At 39.4% G+C, this 23,290-nt stretch overlaps 1 protein-coding gene and 1 long non-coding RNA gene across 3 annotated transcripts in view; both read left to right on the forward strand.

Moving 5' to 3' along the window:
• Positions 1 to 23,290, forward strand: part of LOC133526474 (uncharacterized) — a 172,682-nt gene that overhangs the window by 135,577 nt on the left and 13,815 nt on the right. The gene's annotated exons all lie outside the window — the stretch shown is intronic.
• The window catches only part of LOC133526076 (importin-7), a 72,134-nt gene that overhangs the window by 35,029 nt on the left and 13,815 nt on the right, over positions 1 to 23,290 (forward strand). Inside the window, exons 5-14 of one of the 2 annotated variants that reach the window (XM_061862533.1) lie at positions 1,308 to 1,453; positions 1,952 to 2,593; positions 4,106 to 4,267; positions 4,540 to 4,763; positions 15,197 to 15,373; positions 15,728 to 15,864; positions 16,808 to 17,010; positions 18,151 to 18,290; positions 20,582 to 20,693; positions 21,232 to 21,375. In XM_061862533.1, coding sequence (XP_061718517.1) covers positions 1,308 to 1,453; positions 1,952 to 2,593; positions 4,106 to 4,267; positions 4,540 to 4,763; positions 15,197 to 15,373; positions 15,728 to 15,864; positions 16,808 to 17,010; positions 18,151 to 18,290; positions 20,582 to 20,693; positions 21,232 to 21,375 — 2,087 coding nt within the window. Of the gene's footprint in view, positions 1 to 1,307; positions 1,454 to 1,951; positions 2,594 to 4,105; positions 4,268 to 4,539; positions 4,764 to 15,196; positions 15,374 to 15,727; positions 16,280 to 16,807; positions 17,011 to 18,150; positions 18,291 to 20,581; positions 20,694 to 21,231; positions 21,376 to 23,290 lie in introns of those variants that run through there. The other variant, XM_061862524.1, reaches the window with a different exon arrangement.

The following is a 23,290-nucleotide window of genomic DNA, read 5'->3' on the forward strand; positions in this document are numbered from 1 at the left end:
AACGATATATATAATATGTAAATATTTATAAATACTTAAATACATAGAACACACCCATGACTCAGGAACAAATATCCATGCTCATCACACAAATAAATGCCCTTACCAGGATTTGAACCCGGGACCATCAGCTTCATAGGCAGGGTCACTACCCACTAGGCCAGACCGGTCGTCAAGTAATATATCGTTGTCTAAGTACCCTCAACACAAGCCTTATTGAGCATACTGTGGGACTTAGTCAATTTGTGTAATAATGTCCTATAATATTTATTTATTTATGTATGAGAGATTAAAATGTAATGTAGGTATATATGTTTAATATACACATACGAAGAAAAAAGTAGCAGATATGTTTAAAAAACTTAAAAGCAAGTAAAAAGGGCGCAGCGTAACGCCGATCAGCCACGCGGTTACTGTCACAAATTTTCCTATGTTTCAATCACAATCCGTTCTATGACGACAAATGTAGCGGAAAGGTTACATGAAATTTAAACTCTAACATTTCTATCAGAAACATTTCCTGTCAATTATGTAACTTTCAACAGCTGAAATATGTCACTTCGCTAGTCAGGAGCTCTATGATTAAACACGCAACATCTGGATTTAATTAGTGGCTCTACTGTTCCATAAAAAGTACAATTAAAGAAAATTGATTGTAATAGAGAGGTAAAGTCTAAGAAAAAAACGTGGCCCTTAGTTTGACAACTAAAACAGATGGCGCTGTACTGCGCCATATGTTTTGCGGTCACTGAATTGTCAAACGTCAAATTTTGACAAAGTTACCGTAAAATGTCATGTCATGTGTTTGTCTGTGATGTCCATAATATTTGTTTGTTTTAGGTTCCCAGTCTATCCTTCCATAAAAATCAAAATTAAACATTCTCTGCTCACATAAGTCTTTGATCTATAAATTATATTCATTAGTATTATATATGGAATAATATTTACAACATCAATAAATTGCTCTGATAATTAGATTAAGATAATTATATGTAATACTGTCTTACTATTCATAAGTGCTTGTTGCTAGGCCTACATGAATAAAGTATATTTGAATTGAATTGAATTGAGTCAAAAGTCCACACCTCGACATTGGCAGAATCCACTTTGCTAAAATTAGGGAGGAGTAAAAGCCATTTATGGAAAAAAAAATGTACTGAGCTGTACAGCGCCATCTCGTTTACCTGTCAAATTTGAAGCACGAGATTGTCTTACATTTTACACATCTTACTTAATCAATGTATCTTTGGCACAATCAATATTAAAAGAGTACCATTATTATTTTTTAACCGGGACTTGTTTTTCAGCGTCTCCCACTCGCACTCATGGAAGATCCTGAAGCCGAACATGTTTGAGATTATCAAGGACGTGCTGTTCCCTCTGATGTCCTACTCCGAGGCCGACGAGGAGCTGTGGAACACGGACCCGCACGAATACATACGAATCAAGTTCGGTGAGTTGTTACGAAAGGGTTTTTAATAGCTTGAAATTTTTGACAGGACATCAGATCGATATTATTGAACGATGAAAAACATCACAATTATTTCATTTAATTTTAAACTATATTTTTTATTTTATTTCTTTTTTCATTTTATTATTGATTATTATTAAGCTTTTATGATAATTAATTATACAAATCATAAAATACCTGTGAAATGCCGCATGAATCCAAAAATTATGTAATGACAAGTTTAGTTTATTATTTGTAAATAGTCACCACTAGTATTAAGATTATTGCCATGCCCTAACAGGGTGTCATGTACAGACTATGTAATGTTTTAATACCATCCTATGTACAAATGAACATGGACGCAATAAAATATATGAATATGAATATAAAAGGGCAATCAAGTCGATGGGTATCTGTTACTTTTTCTGTATATTTATGAAGTGCCATATACTACTGTGTACCATATCTAATTACTACCATATTTTAATATAATTGTTTTAGACATATTCGAAGACTTTGTGTCGCCCATAATCGCCGCCCAAACCCTTCTCATATCCTGCTGCAAAAAGCGGAAAGAGATGCTCGAACGCACCATGCAGCTCTGCATGCAGGTCCTCACCAGCCAGAACGGAGAGTACAGCCCCAGGCAGCGAGACGGGGCCCTGCACATGGTCGGGACCCTCAGCGACTTACTTATCAAGAAGAAATTTTATAAAGAAGAAATAGACTCGCTTCTCAGCCAATACGTGTTCCCTGAATACAGCAATCCGCTCGGCTACATGAGAGCCCGGGCCTGCTGGGTGCTCCACTGCTTCGCCACCATCCGCTTCAAGAGCGAACCTCTCCTAGTAGAAGCCGTCCGCTTAACCGTCAACGCTTTACTCAACGACACAGACTTACCGGTCAAAGTAGAAGCTGCTATCGCTCTTCAAACTCTACTCGGGTCACAAGAAAAAGTTCACAAGCTACTCGAGCCTCAAGTAAAAGCGGTGACCACAGAACTTCTAAAAGTTATCCGAGAAACTGAGAACGATAACATAGCCAGTGTGTTACAGAAGATTGTACCGCTGTACACCGAGCAGCTTATGCCTATGGCTTACGAGATAACTGATCATCTAGCGACGACGTTCCGGAAAGTCATAGGTAAGTCGAAGGCACTCTGCCAGATCACACACAAACACACGTCACTTATCCAAACACTATACATCATTTTACACACACACCATAGTTTTCTGATTTCACTTGTAATTCACTGATTTAAACTTTCATGATTTCTACTCATTAGGGTTCCGTAGCCAACTGGCAAAAAACGGAACCCTTATAGATTCGTCATGTCCGTCTGTCTGTCCGATTCTGTCACAGCCACTTTTTATTATTTAGCAAAACTATTTTTTTTTTGCTCTTGCGAACGCTTCGGCTGTGGAATGAGCTTCCTGCCGAGGTTTTTCCGAGGGGCTACAGTATGGGGCTCTTCAAAAAAGGAGTACAGGTTTTTTAAAGGGTCGGCAACGCGCATGTAATACCTCTGGTGTTGCAGACATCCATAGGCTACGGTGACTGCTTACCATCAGGCGGGCCGTATGCTTATTTGCCACCACCCTGATTAAAAAAAAAAAAAATTTTTTTAATGTCGAGGATGGCGTTGTCCCCTTGATCTCGGAGAAGACTGGTCAAAGTTGGTCAAGTCGAGCAAAAAGCGGCACGGTCGTACCGTCCTTTTCTCGAAGCCGTTCAGGCCATTTTCTACCCCCCTATAACTTCGTTGTGGGTAAAACTAAAAGCCTGAATTTTCAGTAACCAAGCAGGCATTGTATATAAACACAGTATATTTCAAACTTAACTAGTCAAAGTTTCTTAATTTTGTCACTCACTCACTGACTGATCATCAAAACTCTTCTAGCAGACATAGAAGCTTCAAATTTAGGATACATTTAGTGTTTGGTGTATAAATCGAGGAAAACTCAAAATTTTGATAACTGCATAAATAACTTTTTATCGCACTTGCTCGAAAAGATCTTATTTCATGCTGTACTGAAGGACAAAGACCTATTTTGTTCCCACGGGAGTTATGGATTGTAAAAAAACTCCCTACGGAGCTATAGCTTTTTTTAAATTATGTCACTTATTCATACAAACCAAGTAGCATAAATGAGTTTTAATTTTAAAATACTGACAGTTATAATTCAATATTTTTTTTTATGTTTAAAATTATTTAATTTGGTTAATTTAACAGCCGTTTAAAATATTTTTACATAATTTTCAATCGTGGCTGAATGCCGAATAGGTCAGTGCCTTCGATGCATAACCTATGTCACTGTATTTAAGAATTATTTCGCTTACAATTTAGTTTTTTATTCACAAATGTGATGAAAAACATTGTGGGAAACTCCGGGGGTAAGAATATTGTAAACTCGGATCTTTAATTCCACCCTCGTATCCAAACTTTCACTTACCCCCCTCGTTGTACAATGTACCATTGTAATCCCATATAAATGTATGGGATTGGACTATCACAGTGAACATCATTCAAATGATTCAAAGCGTGTATAGTATTTCTGTAGAGCGGTCACCACAATACAGGTCCAGCGTAGTGTGGGATCACTGAGTTATGTAATTTTATCTTATTTATTTTAATAAACATTTTCTTTTTTTTAGAGACAGACTCTGGAACTGATGAGAAGGCGATCACAGCTATGGGGCTGCTGAACACCATGGAGACGGTGCTGAACGTGATGGAGGACAACCCGGAGATCATGGTGCAGCTCGAGAAGACTGTGCTCACCGTCGTGGGGCACATCTTGCAGAATAATATTATCGGTGAGACTGATTTAAAAATATAATATAATTGACTGTACCCTTCCGTTAATGAAGCGAGATCTTAGGTGGATGGCCACGACAATAGAACTTAAATGACGTCTAGGGTCAACTCGGCAACCTAATCTATCACGGTTCAAGAGATACAGCCTGGTGACAGACGGACGGATAGACAGCAGAGTCTTAGGAATAGGGTTTTTGGGTACGGAACCCTAAAAATTTAACATCTGACCATACATTTACTCATAAATTTATAATAAAAATCTCTGTTCCAGAATACTATGAAGAGGCGATGACCCTCCTCTGCAACCTCACAGCGAAGCAGATCTCGGAAGACATGTGGAAGGTCCTGGAGCTGCTGTACCAGGTGTTCGAGAAGGACAGCTTCGACTACTTCACTGACATGATGCCCGTGCTGCACAACTACATCACAGTCGACACCAACGCCTTCGTGTCCAATGAGAACCATATACTGGCCATGTTTAATATGGCTAAAGCGGTAAGTTCATATATGAAATGAAAAGAAAATCTTCATTACAGACAACTGGTGAACTTGATCCAGTGAGCTCCATCTTAGGCCCTGTCTTCACTTTCCATCGGGTGTGACTAGACGCAATCGCCAATCAGTTTTTTTTTATGAAAAAAAAAACTAGTGGCCTTTAAATAAATACCTTAAAACTAACATACATATTATAAAACTAAACATTACATATACTAGATGGCTCACAGTAAAGCAGATCGCTGAAGACATGTGGAAGGTTCTGGACACGCCTCTATTGTCAAGGCGCTAGAGTGCGTGTGTAGATATTTTTAAGCACCTCGACCGCTCCGATATATCTGATGGCTTGTTTAATATCTCAAACTGTTAAATCAATCTCGAAAAAAAAAAAAAACCTAATCAAACTCCATATGGCGATATTAGAATTTTGTTTAAATTTTATTTAACTTTAAATGTTTGTTAGTTTGTTATATTATTATATTACAAGCTTTTTATTTACTTTCAACTGACCATTGTCCGTTTGTAATCAAATCTTGCAAGTTAAATTTGACCCACTTCCCGGTTTCCGATGAAGCTGAAAATTTGCATACATATGTAAGTCGGGTGACAATGCAATATTATGGTACCATCGAGCTGATCTGATGATGGAGACAGGAGGTCGCCATAGGAACTCGTCGATAAAACAACGTAACCTAATTGTGTTTGGGGTTTCTAGAATTGTCTCGATGAGTATTAGTTACTTGTGGAAAGAAAAGTACAGTCAGCGATAAAAGCTTGTACAAAAAATGAAATTTTTGCCAAAAACTTATGTTTGTTAGGGTCAAATTTTGCAGGCCAACTAAGATTCACATACATATGTAAGTTGGGTGACAATGCAATATTATGGTACCATCGAGCTGATCTGATGATAGAGACAGGTGGTGGCCATGGGAACTCTGTGATAAAACAACGCAACGTAATTGTGTTGGTGTTTATGAGAATTGTCTCGACGAGTATTAGTCGCCTATTGAAAGAAAGTACTGCCAGCGATAAAAGCCTTATATCAAAAATTATTTTTTTGAAAATAATACTTGTTATTTAAATATATTGTTAATGTGTAATCTCATGTATTTCTTATGTCTATGTGTGCTCTGCCTTTGCGTATCAGTGTGTGTAGTAAATAGCATTGCGAGTGTTTATTTCTTCATCGGATCTTCGTTGGATATGTATCGCATGTCATTTACGACAGATCATATTAGTTTTCTTAAATAAGTAAATATCTGGGAGACCAAGCTTTGCTTCGCAAACATATTGAAACTCAAAAATGCGCGTTTTCCCAGAGGCTAGGCTAGCTAGATCGATTTTTCGCCCCCGAAAACCCCCATATAGCAAATTTCATCGAAATCGTTAGAGCCGTTTCCGAGATCCCCGAAATACATATACACCGTGTTTTTATTGAATTGCGTTAACTCCGGGCTTTCGGTAAGTACGTTTAAGGTAGGGATTGCAATCCGGTCCGGCGGATCCGGTAATCCGGCCGGATCCGGCACTTTTCAGGAGCTACCGGATCCGGTAAAAATCACCGGATCCGGACCGGATCCGGTATAATAAAAAAACGCCTAAATACAGCACGCTCGTGCGTTTCAGATGAAGAAAAGGCAACGGATACGAGGTATGAAGTTGAACAGAACAAAAAACGAATGAAAAAGTTTAAATTTAGTAAGATAAAAATATATTTATTATGAGGATGACTGGGAACAGAAGAGGATTTCTTCTTCTTTCATGTTGGTGGCACGATATGACGATTACATAAATACTTTAATAGAAGGAAAAATGAAAGGATGGAGATGCCATGGAAGGCATTTGTAATTTATGCTAAAGAGAAGGTTCATGTCGTGTCATAATGTTGTGATAGGAGATTAACCGACTACAGTTGGGCTCATCAATATGTGTGAATGAAGAATATATGATAATATTGATAATCTTTAGTTTTCTCCGATATATGTATATATGTGATAAAATATAGATTCTTTTCTATTCAAATTTAAGAGAGAATCTTTTGTCTTTACAATTTCATCCAATCTTATGCAATTTCCTTCATCTCCTGGTACATGCTACTCTACGTCCAGCCAATTCTTTATTTGATCTATGTAACTTTCCCTTTCCGCGATGGTTTTCAATCCTACATTCTATTAGTTTTCGCATGAGATCGTCGTGTCGTGTGTTGTTCCTTATAATTTGACCAATATACTTTTCCATAAATTAAAAAAGTACAATTTTTTTAAGTCATACAGTCTACTACTTTTTCGGACAAATAAATTAGAGCAAGATAATACTAGAACGCATTTAATATCATAATTGGTTAAAAGTAAAATATCTTCGTTAAAAGTAAAAAATAATAGTAAGCGTAGGAGTTGAAAATAGAGTTCCGGTTACTCTGGTTATAATATTAGCGAAAAATCGTTGAGGATTAGACTTTTTGTTTGCCGCGATATCTATTGTCGAGTAGCAGTCCTGAGAGTTCCGCTACTCGATGCTAGATGTCGACTACGAAAATAATAAGCGTTTTGGTACCAAAACTGATGTATGGAGTGAGCAATCTATGTAATTCTTATTTCTCTATGCTAGAATGGATGTCAACGTTAGAGTTTGTGAGGAAAGAGAAGAGTCGTGGAATGTATGGGGCCCAATACATTCCACGACTCTTCTCTTTCCGAACAGACTCTACAAACAATTCAATCAAAGAACAGTTACGAAAACTTGTCCTTTCAAGGAGCTCCAACCCCACATCCCATCATCAGGCTTTGGAAACTAAGCAAATTTATAATTGTAAACAAAAATTTGAGCACTTTTGAATGGTTAAATATAATAAATTACCGATTTTTTTTTTGTTTTTAAAGTGATATTGACATTGTGACAGTTTTTACTACCAAGTTCTATTTTATTGTTAAGAAGTTATTTATTAACTTCAAATTATAGATTTAGTAATACGTATTACGCAAAAAACTAGAAAAATATGTCATTTAATTAACTTTTATATCCCTATACCAAACCGGATCCGGCCGGACTACGGCCAAAATCCGGCCGGATCCGGCCGGATTGAAAACCAATCCGGTTTGCAATCCCTAGTTTAAGGAAACTAAATGGCACAGTTAATTTTCAAAAAAAAATTTTTTTTTGTTTTTTTTTTTTTACAATTTTTATATTTATAAAAAGTAACTAAATGTTGCATATAGCGTTGTTGTAACATGGGCATTACATTTAACTCAACCAAACAATTGAAAACTGTGACATATCAATGTCATTTCTAACATCGATCGTCCGAGATAGTACGTACGTTTAGTAGCAAATGTATGTACTCGCACTAAACACTAATCAATAAGTAAACAGGCCCTAAGGCAAGTGTACACGCTCGTAAGGGCCTTATAATATAAAAATTTATGATTGATTATCTCCGAAATGGAGTTAATTAGAATATCGGTGTCTTTGAGAAAAATACTTAATTTAAGCTCAGGAATGCACCCTCGAAATTAACGCAAATCAAAAAAAACACGGTGTATACAAGAATTGCTCATTTAAAGGTATAAGATGAAACACTAACAATTTTAAAATTAATTAATTTTTGATCTATGAATTATATTCAATATATAAATACTTAAATACATAGAAAACATCCATGGCTCAGGAACAACTGTGGTCATAACATAAATAAATGGCCTTACTGGGGTTCGAACCTGGGATCATAGGCTCACTACCGACTAGGCCAGACCGGTCGTCAAAATCATCATTATTCATTTATAATAAGTAGATCTTGCAACCATCCTTGCAACTGCTTACCATCAGGCGGGCCGTATGCTTGTTTACCACCGACGTAGTATGTAAAAAAACTTATTTCTGTAACGTAGACCTGATAGAGACGTACAAAATACAGTCTGGGCACTATGACCTCATTTCCAAGAGATATTCAAGTGTAACAACAACCGTCTGAGAGGTCATCACTTAACATTTAAAGCTAGAACGGCCTAGGTCTCACAGTAACCCATACAAACACTTTCTGAGCAACCGAGTGGTGAGGGCTTGGAACAAACTCCCAGAAGACGGTTTCAGCACAAAATGTGAATCAGTTTAAAAATAAATTAGACAATCATATTATATCTGACAGACGACCGGTCTGGCCTAGTGGGTAGTGACCCTGCCTACGAAGCTGATGGTCCCGGGTTCAAATCCTGGTAAGGGCATTTATTCATGTGATGCATGGATATTTGTTCCTGAGTCATGGGTGTTTTCTATGTATTTAAGTATTTATAAATATTTATATATTATATATATCGTTGTCTAAGTACCCTCAACACAAGCCTTATTGAGCTTACTGTGGGACTTAGTCAATTTGTGTAATAAAGTCCTATAATATTTCAACTTCAACTCCAACGCTTATTCTGGTTATAATATTAGCTGAAAATCGTTCAGACTTTTTTTGTTTGCCGCGACATCTATTGTCGAGTAGCAGCACTGAAAGTTATGCTTGTTGATGCCTAGATGTAGACTACGAAAATAATAGTATTTTTGTTAACAAAACCGTTGCATGGAGTGAGCACTCTTTGTCTACTTATATCTCTTTGATACAGGTCATATCAATTGTCATAACGTGGTCGTATAAGTGAATGTAGACGCAACTGAAACAGGCGTCGCCCCCATACTAAATTAGTACGGGACGGGAGCGCCTGTGTGGTCCCTATCTGGACCTGGATCTGAATCTTAGGTGCAAAGTCGGCATTTGATATATCGGAGCGGTCGATGCGCTCAAAAATATCCCAACACGCACCCTAAAGGCCCATTTAGACGGTGCGGTATTTGTTCGGTCGGCCGAATTGGTTGTAACCTCAATAGTCGGCAATGTAACTTAAACCGCATGCGAGTTCGCGTGCCGTCTAAATCAGCCCTAACGCGTTGACGATAGACGCGTGTTCAGATATTTGTGAGAACCTTCGCCGCTCAGATATATTAGATGGCGACTGGAAGTAAAACGCGATAAGGCAATTAGGTTTGTCTTCAAGGTCATTGTTAGGTGTTTGATCAATATAAGAAATGCAATCAATAGTTGCTTAGAGACCATGTTTTGGTGATGAGGCATATCGGATTATGGCGAAGACAGAACGATTGCTTATGATGATATTTACTTACACAAATTTGGACCCGGGTACGTCCTTAAACTACGTCACTGTAATTGTGTGTGTGAATCTAGGCTTCATAACGGTTTAGCAACACCTACTTTTTCGATTAACTTCGCTATTTCCGCTACCCAAAGGTTGTCTGGAAGAGATCGCTTTTAGCGATAAGACCGCCTGTTGTCTGCCTCTAAATTTAATCAGTGGTTTATTTTTCTTGTATATTTTTACTGAGGTGTGCCAATAAAGAGTATTCTATCTATCTACGTCCAAAAGAGAGGTATGGGCATTGTGAATGTCATCTCGCCTTGTGTGCTAGGGCACAGCACAGCGGATGTCATTCCAGATCTAGAGCAGAGCCCAACTGGGGAAGTACCTCCACCTTACAGAAAACCGCAGCCAAATAACACTAGACCCTACTCATAGTGTTCCTGCCGGTGAGTAAGGTTGCCAGAGCTCAACGAGGGTGGGAGGGGGTTTGGGTCGGCAACGCGCATGTAACTCCTTTGGAGTTGCAGGCGTACATAGGCTACGGAGACTGCTTACTATCCGGCGGGCCGTATGCTTGTTTGCCACCGACGTAGTATAAAAAAAAATTGACTAAGTCCCACGGTAGGCAAGGAAGGACAACGATATATATAATATACAAATACCTAAATACATAGATCCATGACTCAGGAACATATATCTGTGCTCATCACACAAATTAACGCTGGGATTCAAACCCAGGACCATCGGCTTCATAGGCAGGGTCACTACCCACTAAGCCAGACCGGTTGTAAAATATTTAAATAAATAAATATAAGCTGAAAAAGGTATTCTTGGTACTCAGACAAATACTTAAATACATAGAATACACCCATGACTCTGTGCTAGCGCTAGCCTTACCGGGATTCGAACCCAGGGCCAGTGGCTACATAGGCAGGGCCAACAAGTTCCTGATAGACGTATTATTATGAGCCAGGATTAGAACTCGTGCTGACAGATCGATAAGAGAAGATATTCAACATGATATTGATAATATAGTACATTACGATACAAGTGCGAAAAATAGGAAATTCGAAACGAGTGGCGATATATTAAAACACGACCGAAAGGAGTGTTTTAAATCGACACGAGTTGCGAATTATCTATTCGCACATGTATCGTACAACGTTTTACAGTACATATGGCCCTTTAAATGTTCGACACAGTAACGTAATATGCTAATTTTCGCACTAGTGCGGTAAAGTAGCACCATATGTACTGTAAAATATTATTTTAAATGATTTTCAAGTTAATATGGGTTCACGATAACTTGGTTGTCAACACTAACGGAATAAATGTCCAATGTAAAGTGGACCCTACATGGCTCAGCAATTAAAGTCCGTGACTATACTTAGCACCAACATTAAATAGAAAAAACCGTATATTTAACGTAATTTTACAGTATAAAATATATATGGGACTTAGTCAATTTGTGTACTAATGTCCTATAATATTTATTTATTTTATTTATTTATATGTTACTATAGGTATACGATTTTTTCTAAGACTCTGCTGTCCATCCGTTAGTCCGTGTGTCCATCTGTCATCAGACTGTATCTCATGAACCGTGATAGACAATTGAATTTTTCACATATATATTTTTGTTGCCGCTTTAACAACAAATACTAAAACAGAATGAAATAAATGTCTAAGGGGGCTCCCATACAACAATGGTGAGTTTTTTTACCGTTTTTTTAGATAATGGTACGGAACCCTTCGTGCGCGAGTCTGTCTCGCACTTGGCCGGTTTTTCTTATTATATGTTAATTATTAGTTAATTTATTTATAATATGTGTATTTCAATTCAATTAATTTATTTATTTTTAAATATTAACAACAGATTTTAAGTCACTATGTACCTAACCCCAATGGATCCTAGTTATCTAAATAAAGAAAAAAAATATTTTTTTATTATTATTATATGTATACAGTTCAATGAATGCAAAGCGCCCAACATGCAATGCGATTATTATTGTTAGGCATCATATATTTTTACAGTACATATGATGCTACTTTACCGCACTAGTGCGAAAATTAGCATATTACGTTACTGTGTCGAACATTTCGGCCATATGTACTGTAAAACGTTGTACGATACATGTGCGAATAGGTAATTCGCAACTCGTGTCGATTTAAAACACTCCCTTCGGTCGTGTTTTAATTTATCGCCACTCGTTTCGAATTTCCTATTTTTCGCACTTGTATCGTAATGTACTATTGTGTGTGTGTTTGGATGAAGATAATATTGATCTGATCCGACGATGGGATTCTGTTCAACAGAAATGCAATGCTTGTATGTGATCTCTACTAAAATATGGATATATATTTATTTATGTAAAATGTTGGTTCAAGTCCTATAAAAATACTCTAAGCGTTGCTTAAAAATACAGAACAAACAGCAACACTCTTAAATGTGCATAGTGGACCTTATGCCTTTTGTAATAAGGTCCACCGATAGACAGTTAACAGCGTGGGTGATGGTACAGTCAGCGTCAAATACTTCGTAGCAGTCAAAGTGGCCAAATAGTTCGGTACACCATACTAAATATATGGTGTACCGAACTATTTGGCCACTTTGGTTGCTACAAAGTATTTGACGCTGACTGTACAGAGATATAAGAATAGGAATCAACAACACAACAACAAATCAAGGGATATATAATAATAATAATTCGGCCTATATACGTCCCACTGCTGGGCACAGGCCTCCTCTCATGTGCGAGAGGGCTCGGGCTATAGTCCCCACGCTAGCCCAATGCGGATTGGGGACTTCACATACACCTTTGAATTTCTTCGCAGATGTATGCAGGTTTCCTCGCGATGTTTTCCTTCACCGAAAAGCTAGTGGTAAATATCAAATGATATTTCGTACATAAGTTCCGAAAAACTCATTGGTACGAGCCAGGATTTGAACCCGCGACCTCCGGATTGAAAGTCTGACGTCATATCCACTCGGCCACCACCGCTTATTCAAGGGATATAATTCTACTAATACCTAGATCTAATTCCCGTCGATCATAAGGCCCGTCCTTAGATATATGTCAATGCTGGAGACAGTTTGAGGACCGGGTAGGATATAGAAAAGTTTTAATCCCAAAAATCATCTCTCTAATGCATGAAAAGGAGGGTGTAATTTGGAAATGGCTCCTATATAGATAATTTAGTTTGCGTGAAGTGTGAGTTTAATGTGAGTGAAATATTTTACTAGCTTAGTATGTTGGTACGGATCAAATCTTGCAAGATAAATTTGACCCGCTTCCTGATACAACTGAAATTTGCATACATATGCAAGTCGGGTGACAATGCAATATTATGGTACCATCGAGATGATCTGATGATGGAGACAGGAGGTGGCCATAGGAACTCTGTGATAAAACAACGCAACCTAATTGTGTTTGGGGTTTTTTAGAATTATCTCGATGAGTATTAGTTGCCTGTGGTAAGAAAAGTACAGTCAGCGATAAAAGCTTGTACCAAAAATATTTTTATTTTCTATTGTCTATTGATATTAAGTAAGTAAGTAAATGTTCTTTATTGCACCAACAATTATACATTTTACATACATGTAAAACTACAAATGAATTTTAAAGGAAAATAGAACCAGATAACAACAGGCGGTCTTATCGCTAAAAAGCTATAATATTCTATGCTAACGCGAATTTTAACTGCCTGCATTTGATTATACTACATTGTTCTGCCATTTATGAAATAATTATAAGCAATACATACTGTAATTAATGAACACTTAGTATGGTAACCATGTTCTCGTCATTTTGAACGCTATTGCTGTCATATATGGTTCCTAATTTTACATATTTATGATCGGGTGCCTTTTGCGATTTCGTATTAGATCATTTGTGTTTTGGATTTAGTTGCGAACAGACGTCGAGACCAATGTGGTGATTTTTTTATTCAAATTAAGCTTCATTTTAGTTACTTCTATTTTTATTTTTTTTCGCATTCGTTTATAATTTTATTGACTTTCCTCTAGACTATTGTACTCAGTGCTATATTCGTCTACCATTCTTCATCAACTCTCATCTACTCAAAGGTTAACTAGAAGAAATCCCTTAAAGGGATAAGTTCGCCTTTGTACTGCTTATCCTGTGCCATTTTCTATTTTGTCTTCTTTGTTCTTCTATTTCTATTTTGTATAATAAAGAGTTTATACATACATAACCTTTAGATGCATGAAGTATCAATATTAATATTGAATCAAGACAAATTCCGTCCAAATTCTTTTCAAAATGAAGGGCCTGTTTCACAATGTCCAAGTATTGGATAGATAATTAACAAATAAATTAAACTTCATGCAAAACTTAGCACTTCAGACATTGCCCTAGACAAGGCCTAGTTTACCCTCTGGGTTGGAAGGTCAGATGGCAGTCGCTTTCGTAAAAATTTGTGCCTGCGATTCTGGGATTAGTTGCCAAGCGGACCCCAGGCTCCCATGAGCCGAAGCAATAAGCCGGGAGAAACGCTAGGAAGAAAAAGATAATGGTTACAAAGGGCGTGAAACTTCGTGCAACACCGGCTTCCGACACATCGTAAGGGAGGAGCCCATGCGATATCTTATCGTACAAGTCATTCTGCCATTTTTAGCGAGGGGGGGGAGGACGTGTACACAGTCGCACTTCTCACTCACTACATACAAAATCCAATCTGTAATGACGACACAAATACATAGAAAATGACACACGTCAAAGACAAGTCTTGCACACCACGATCTCTTATTGTGTACGGAATGCACCGCCATAGGTGCAGCTGTACCTATGCTTCGGCAGAGGGGAAATAGTATCAATGCCGTCTCCCTTCCCGGTGTTGCTCGAAGGCGTGAAAGCTTCCTCTTCACCAAAACTAAAAGCTACATAATGAGCGCTACTACGTCATATTTTTGTAAGAGTTCGATTTATATGGTGGCTCCACACACTGTTACTTGCCAAGTCGGGAGAGTTAGTCAGACCACAAGCAATCAAGTACTACGCCAAGAATGTATTTTTACTGCAAAGTAAACATGGTCAGGGTCTATATATACTCTCCCGGCCGGTTTCGACCACGGCGACTGTTTCAGCTCCGTCGAATACGTTCGTGTGCTCGCAAGTGGCTCGCGTCGCCGATTTTATTTGCGAAGACCCGTGCACACGACACAGATAGATAGAGGTCAGGGTCTAGATAGAGTCTAAAAATGTTGGCATCAGACTTTCTGTGACCATCCATCATTTGAGCCATCCCGCCTTAACGACACTTTTTTTTCTGCACCAGGTCCTAAACTCTGACTCGGAAGACGAGTCCGAAATCTACGCGGCGAAGCTCCTTGAGGTGATGGTGCTGCAGTGCAACGGCAAGATCGACAACTGCCTGCCATCGTTCGTGGAGCTGGTGCTGAACCGGCTCACCAGGACTGTGAAGACCTCGGAGCTCAGGACCATGCTGCTGCAGGTAGACTTTCATACTGGGGCAGTACCTCCACCTTAGTGTAATGAGGTGATGGTTCTCCAGTGCATGCATGATCGATAACTGCCTGCCGTAGTTCGTGGAGCTGGTGCTGTACCGGCTCACCAGGACCGTGAAGACCTCGGAGCTCAGGACCATGCTGCTGCAGGTAGACTTTCGCTTCATGCTGGGGTAATATCTGGAAGTACAGGCATAATAGCACTGCTACTTATCTGTAGATATGTAGGTTGTGTTCCTGATGATGAATAAAGTTTCTATTCCTCCTAAGTCAAGTCAAAATATTCTTTATTCAAGCAGGCCATTCTTCATCCTGAGTTAAAAACATTTATTCTTCCACAGGTCCTAATAGCGATACTGTACTGCAATCCAGTGCTCCTGTTCACCATCCTGGACAAGCTGCAACAGGCCGTCCCCAACGCGTCCATCACGCAGCACTTCATCAAGCAGTGGATACACGACACAGACTGCTTCATGGGGTAATAGTATAGCGATACTCTACTGCCACCCTGTGCTCCTGGTCACCATCCTGGACAAGCTGCAGCAGGCCGTCCCCAACGCGTCCATCACGCAGCACTTCATCAAGCAGTGGATACACGACACAGACTGCTTCATGGGGTAATAGTATAGCGATACTCTACTGCCACCCTGTGCTCCTGGTCACCATCCTGGACAAGCTGCAGCAGGCCGTCCCCAACGCGTCCATCACGCAGCACTTCATCAAGCAGTGGATACACGACACAGACTGCTTCATGGGGTAATAGTATAGCGATACTCTACTGCCACCCTGTGCTCCTGGTCACCATCCTGGACAAGCTGCAGCAGGCCGTCCCCAACGCGTCCATCACGCAGCACTTCATCAAACAGTGGATACACGACATGGACATATTTTTATCATCTTCTTTGCCATTACACTCTTGACAGAACCAGCTTTATCTTGGTCCGTCAATCCCATTGGTGGGTTTGTTTGTGAACTCATGATCTAGTACAATTTAAACTTCCCCAATACCCCAATATTGACATACAGCGATACTGTGTGACGACCGGTTTGGCCTAGTGGGTAGTGACCCTGCCTACGAAGCTGATGGTCCCGGGTTCAAATCCTGGTAAGGGCATGTATTTGTGTGATGAGCATGGATATTTGTTCCTGAATCATGAGTGTTTTCTATGTATTTAAGTAGTTATATATTATATATATCGTTGTCTAAGTACCCACAACACAAGCCTTATTGATCTTACTGTGGGACTTAGTCAATTTGTGTAATAATGTGACATAATATTTATTATTTACTGTACTTCTATACCTGACAATTGCTCAATTGTAATGACATTTTAGGCTATGGGCATTGGCGAAAACATAAAAAATAAGATGTAAAGAATTGAGAGTTAGTTAAGATTCTCCTCAAACATTCCGTTCAACAGCCTCCACGACAGAAAGCTATGCGTTCTCGGCATCTGCACGTTACTGGAGATGGGCCCCTGCCGGCCTCCGCTCGAGGCCGTGCTGCCGAGCATCCTGCCGTCGTGCCTGGTGCTGTTCGACGGCCTCAAGCGCGCGTACGAGGCGCGCGCCGAGGCCGACGAGGACACGGAGTCCGAGGACGAGGAGGACGACCAGGACGAGGGTGAGCCTCTCACTAATATCTAATATATTTGATATCTAATATATACTCGTATGACTGGTTATTGAATCAACGTTTCCCAAGTGGCAATTTTCCATCGTCAATGGGTAGCGGTTCTGGCGACAGATTGGTGCAATGGTGTCATGGAGCACCTGGTTTTGTACCCTTGTGTACCCTTCAACGGCCAAGTCACACAACATTAACTATAATAATAAAGAAATCGCAGTAAGGAACCTTAGACTTGGCACGACTTTGTCTAGATTTCATTACTTTTTAGTGATAAACAAGCAGCTCCATCGAGACTTGGCTAGTTTTTTACAGAATGTTTTTGGTGGGATTCAATATTTACAAAAATATGGTCATTACAGGTCCCCTAAAAGTAGTTTAATATGTTCTTATAATCCAAAATAATTTATTGGGATACAATTCTGCCCTAAGATTTGTAGATGGAAACAACCCTATTAACAATTGAATCAAAGAGGTTTCCAATTAAATAATAATTTTTATTTCAAAGATGAGTCACATATGTTATTTAACTATATCAGCCTTAAAACCTTGCCTTGTTAACCTTGCAAAAAATGCTTATACTCGTATCTAGTGATCGCTCCCTGCGACCAAATCTTGCTTGCGATAATATACCGCTACTTTTAAGCGAATTTAAGTGCAACATCTTCAATATAAAATTAGTAAAATATAATAATAATTCAGCCTGTATAAAGGCTCCCACTGCTGGGCACAGGCCTCATGCGCGAGAGGGCTTGGGCTATAGTCCCCACGCTAGCCCAATGCGGGATGGGGACTTCAGATACACCTTTGAATTTCTTCGCAGACGCATGCAGGTTTCCTCACGATGTTTTCCTTCACCGAAAAGCTAGTGGTAAATATCAAATGACATTTCGTACATAAGTTCATTGGTACGAGCCAGGATTTGAACTCGCGACCTCCGGATTGAAAGTCGGACGTCATATCCGTGGCCACCACCGTTTTAAAAAAAATTTACCTTTTGAACGCCACGCCTATCGCACGCGGCACGTAATCGTGAACCTTGTGGCCACGCATGAAGGTTGATATTGGGCTGTAGCTGCGCGCGTCATATGACGTCTTTGGCGGTCAAAAGGTTAAAAAAACATTATTTTGTTTCAGAGGTCCTCTCGAGCGACGAGGACGACATAGATGACATGAACAACGAGTACTTGGAGAACTTGTCGCGCATGGCCGTCAAGACTGCCGCCCAGCAGGGCGTCAACATGACCGCCAACATAGAAGACTATGACAGCGACTCGGTGAGTGCAGTCACTAAGGCTGAACGGCTCTTTATCATTTGTCACCATGCCTGTCACACTCTAACAAGTATAACTACAATTAGATTTTAAATAAAATTGGACCCGGACCTTGTATCCGGGTACGTCCTTAAACTACGTCCAAAAGAGAGGTATGGGCATTGTGAATGTCATCTCGCCTCGTGTCGTAGGGCACAGCCAGTGGATGTCATTCCAGATCTAGAGCAGAGCCCAACTGGGGAAGTACCTTCACCTTACAGAAAACCGCAGCCAAATAACACTAGACCCTACTCATAGTGTTGTGTTCCTGCCGGTGAGTAAGGTTGCCAGAGCTCAACGAGGGTGCGGAGTGTTAGGGTCCGCAAAGCGTAACACCTCTGGAGTTGCAGGCGTACATAGGCTACGGAGACTGCTTACCATCAGGCGGGCCGTATGCCCGTATGCTTGTTTGCCACCGACGTAGTATAAAAAAATAAAATAAACACTAATTAAGATAGAAGAGAGGGTTGCCAGAGACAGGAACGAATTACTTACTGTTGCTACTAGCCGCTTTTTTTCTTTCTTCCTAGCGTTGTCCCGGCATATTGCCACGGCTCAAGGGAGCCTGGGGTCCGCTTTGACAACTAATCCCAAGATTTGGCGTAGGCACTAGTTTTTACGAAAGCGACTGCCATCTGACCTTCCAACCCAGAGGGTACTGGGCCTTGTTGGGATTAGTCCGGTTTCCTCACGATGTTTTCCTTCACCGAAAAGCGACTGGTAAATATCAAAATGATATTTCGTACATAAGTTCCGAAAAACTCATTGGTACGAGCCGGGGTTTGAACCCGCGACCTCCGGATTGCAAGTCGCACGCTCTTACCGCTAGGCCACCAGCGCTTCGCTGTTGCTACTAGCCGCTAATGCTTACAATATGTCAATCTTATTATATCCTCTACGAGACAGGCTATGCCTAGTGTGGAGGTCAGTATAACATGTAACACTGTTTAAACTTTTGTCAAATAAACAATTTGTAATGGAGAATAATTTGAATGGAGAAGGCTGGAGCAAGGCAAGCGGGCACCCAAAACATTTAACAACACATTAGTGAAGAAACAAATAGAGCAAATATACAGCATTTGGGTGCCACGACAAAAAAAGCTATAATAAAAAAAATCATCATCATCATCATCATCCTGGACCTTTATCCCTATTTGGGGTCGGCCTTCCTTGTCCTAAGCCTCCAGGTGGCACGATTCCTGGTTAGGTTATTGTCGATTTTTTGTACTATAAGGTCTTTTTGGATCTATAATAAAAAAAATAAAAATAAAAATTGATAGAAATAGCCTATATTCCTGTACGGTCCGTACAAGGATTAACATTTCGCTCATCAGCACTTTCCGTCAGTCAGCATTTATTTTACCTATATGAGACAGTACATGTCCGACCGCCGCGGAGTGTATTCAATAATTGTATCATTTTTATCATGTTATCAATAAATCATTATATCGGTGGAAACTGCAGTTTTATCAATTATCATTATCAACTATATCATCTTAAGCCTATATTCCAAAAAAGAATATATTCATCTACAGTTGTGTGCAGCAGTACACTCTGCGACGAAGATCGTCTTATAGAAAAGTTTATTTTTTCCTGGATGACTTGGGTTTAAATGTAAAGCTTTGATTGAAAATAATAGGAAATATTCTAAATTACAATTATAGTACATAATTGTATTTTTTTTTCGTAGGGTTTTACGTTTTTATAGGAATTTACGCAACTTAGTAAAAACAGCCGATCTTCATGTTTTTTTTTTTTACTTCCAATATCATTTAAGTAAAGGTTACAGTTAATTTTGTAACGATATCAAGTAATGCAGAATAATTATATAAAAAGATACAATATTATCGATCTAAAGTTATAGTTTTCCCTTAATTTACATTTTCTTATGTACTGCTATTATATTGCACACAACTGTATAATAAATAAATAAATAAATATTATAGGACATTATTACACAAATTGACTAAGTCCCACAGTAAGCTCAATAAGGCTTGTGTTGAGGGTACTTAGACAACGATATATATAATATATAAATATTTATAAACACTTAATACATAGAAAACACCCATGACTCAGGAACAAATATCCATGCTCATCACACGATTAAATGCCCTTACCAGGATTTGAACCCGGGACCATCAGCTTCGTAGGCAGGGTCACTACCCACTAGGCCAATCCGGTCGTCCAATATCTATCTTATAATTCGGCCACAAAAATAACTCTTTGGTTACCGTCCACTGATGCGTTAACAGGACGACGAGGACTACGAGCCGGACGAGACCGCCATCGAGTGCTACACGACGCCCCTGGACGACAGGGACTGCCCGGTCGACGAGTACGTCAAGTTCAAGGCGGCGCTCTCAGGTGACTCACTGATACACGTATTTTTACTCGAGGGTATTTTTACACGTACTTTTACTTTTAAAAATTCAAGTCATTATCTTATCTGTGGTCGTGCGCGGCCTCGGATCGATTCCTACGCGCCGCGCACCGCACGCGGTGCAAAAAGCCAGTGGGTTGCCCCACGCCGCGCTCGCTTAGGACAAAATGACTTCGCCTCGTAATATGTATTTAATGTCGAATTTATCTATGAAATGTATTTTAAACGTATCTGGAGCATTCCATGGCCGGCTGGACATTTTTCGGCGTTTCAGGCGGGCGATATTTTTCTGTGCATATTTTTGACCATTAGTCACAGACTTGTATCTGCAAATCTTCAGAAAATACGAGTTTGGACCGGAGAACGGTAGACAATTTAATGAATCCTCCATTCTTACCGTTGTCCAGGCATATTGACACGGCATGGGAGCCTGGGGTCCGCTCGACAACTAATCCCAAGATTTGGCATAGGCACGTGTCATAAATTAAATTTAGGATATTAAAAGTAAATTTCGGTTTGTAGGCATATCAACGACGGAGCCGGCGTTGTACCACGCGCTCACCCAAGTGTTGAACGAGGAGCAACAGAAGCAGCTGAGCGCCGTGCTGGTGCTCGCCGACCAGAGGAAAGCACAGCAGGACAGCAAGCGCATCGAGCAGAGTGGAGGTACGACATACGAATATATATATATACTAGGGAATGCAATCCCGATCCCGCGGGATCCCGATCTCGCGAGATCCCGTGTAATTTTTCGGGATCAATCCCGACGCATAATATGACGGGATCCCGTTTGGGATTGACGGGATTGGGCGGCAGTCGTCAGCGATGTAACACACGTATTATATCATAAAGAACCGAACTAAGCAGAGATTAATACGGCAGTATTAAACGAAGATGACTTGCCTCTTTCAATGATTGCAGAAGATTTGAATTTACGTGCTACTGCTGTACAAACTAATATGTCACTTAAAGAGAACAAACTCTGCGAGCATCTAAAAGTCCCTTTACACGTGTATCCACGAGCTTAGACAGATTAGAGTCTGTCATAAAAAAGGAAATGGATTTATTTGAGTGTGGAGGAACAAGGGGGAGATTTTTGCACTTTGCATATAATTGCTTCGACACGCTGTTGCCAACCAGTGTTGAGTCGGAGAGGGCATTCTCAGCAGCTGGCTTTTAAGAAGTCACTTTCAAAATCACTTGTAATACTCTCTAATTCCTTGTTGTTTTGATTCTTATTACAGTTATACTTATTGTTTTGATTACCTTTGTAAATTTCCAAGGAAAACTGATGATGATTTGGTTAATAATATTAAAGAATAAAGGTTTTTGTTTTCTGTCTATTAATACGTTATTTTAATTAACGTCACCATCACAAACATGCCGTTATTATCGTTTTAATTCATTCAAATTTTACTTTTTTTTTAATCTACTCGGGATCCCGAAAATTCCGGGATCCCGCGGGATTGATATTTCTAATCCCGCGGGATCTCGAATTTGCAATCCCGAGTCGGGATTGCATTCACTAATATATACACCGTGGGCCAATTAGACCCGACAGATTTTAACCACGCATTCCAAAAAATGTTATATGAGTTCTGGCCAAATTCGCCAAAAAAAAATTTTTTTTTTTTTGCCGAAAAAAAAATAATTGCTTTTGCGTTTTCTGCACACGACACGTTATTTATTTTTACACCTTGGTGAAAAATAATCATTACAACGAATAAGTAAAGTTTTTTTTTATTTACAGACGAAAATTGCGAGTTTACTTTAAAACTTTAATATCTGTCAGTAGGTATGTCTAAACCAAGTCACATAGTGGCAGCGTCACAGCTAAAAAGGCGTTTTTGACTAAGTTATAAAAGAAACAAATATTAACAGAAATTGTCATTATCTCTAAAACAAGACCGATTTCAGAAAACATTGTATGACATTTTAGTCTCTAAATGCGGTCAAGAATACACCTTTGAAATCTGTCGGGTTTAATTGGCCCACGGTATATATATATATATATATATATATAATCTGTGGCGACTGGAAGAAGGTACCGAAACCTTATTGTCCAGCTGACAAACACAAATTATTAAAAAAAACTAAATTACATTGACAGACGACCTAGTGATGCCTTATGATTTTTTTATATCATGACAAAAGTCCGACATCCTTCAGCCAACTCGGAAGTTTTCTCTAGCTTCTAGTGGTTAATGGAGGCTTTTAAAACCATGACACTCGCCAAATCTCTTCGCAATCCTAACAAAAGACATGTCAGGGGAAATCCTGACGTGTGGCAATCCTATCCAGAATCCGCAGACCCTGACTAGGGCTTCCAAATACCGGACATCTCACAATACCGGTATTAATACCGAAACTGTCTTCATCAATACCGGGTTACCGGTATTGAATATTAATCGCTTGAACATTGGAGTTTTACTAAAAAGGCTCACTATAACACCAGATATGTCCTAAACGCTTTTAGGGCACTAAATAATCAATGTCGCCATCTGCAATAATTTCATTTTACGCTCCAGCTGCTGTAGGACGGTCCTAACAAGTATGTCGTTTGAATACTCGTAACTGTGTT

This window comes from Cydia pomonella, chromosome 1 (assembly GCF_033807575.1).
Source record: "Cydia pomonella isolate Wapato2018A chromosome 1, ilCydPomo1, whole genome shotgun sequence".
Classification (NCBI taxonomy): domain Eukaryota; kingdom Metazoa; phylum Arthropoda; class Insecta; order Lepidoptera; family Tortricidae; genus Cydia; species Cydia pomonella.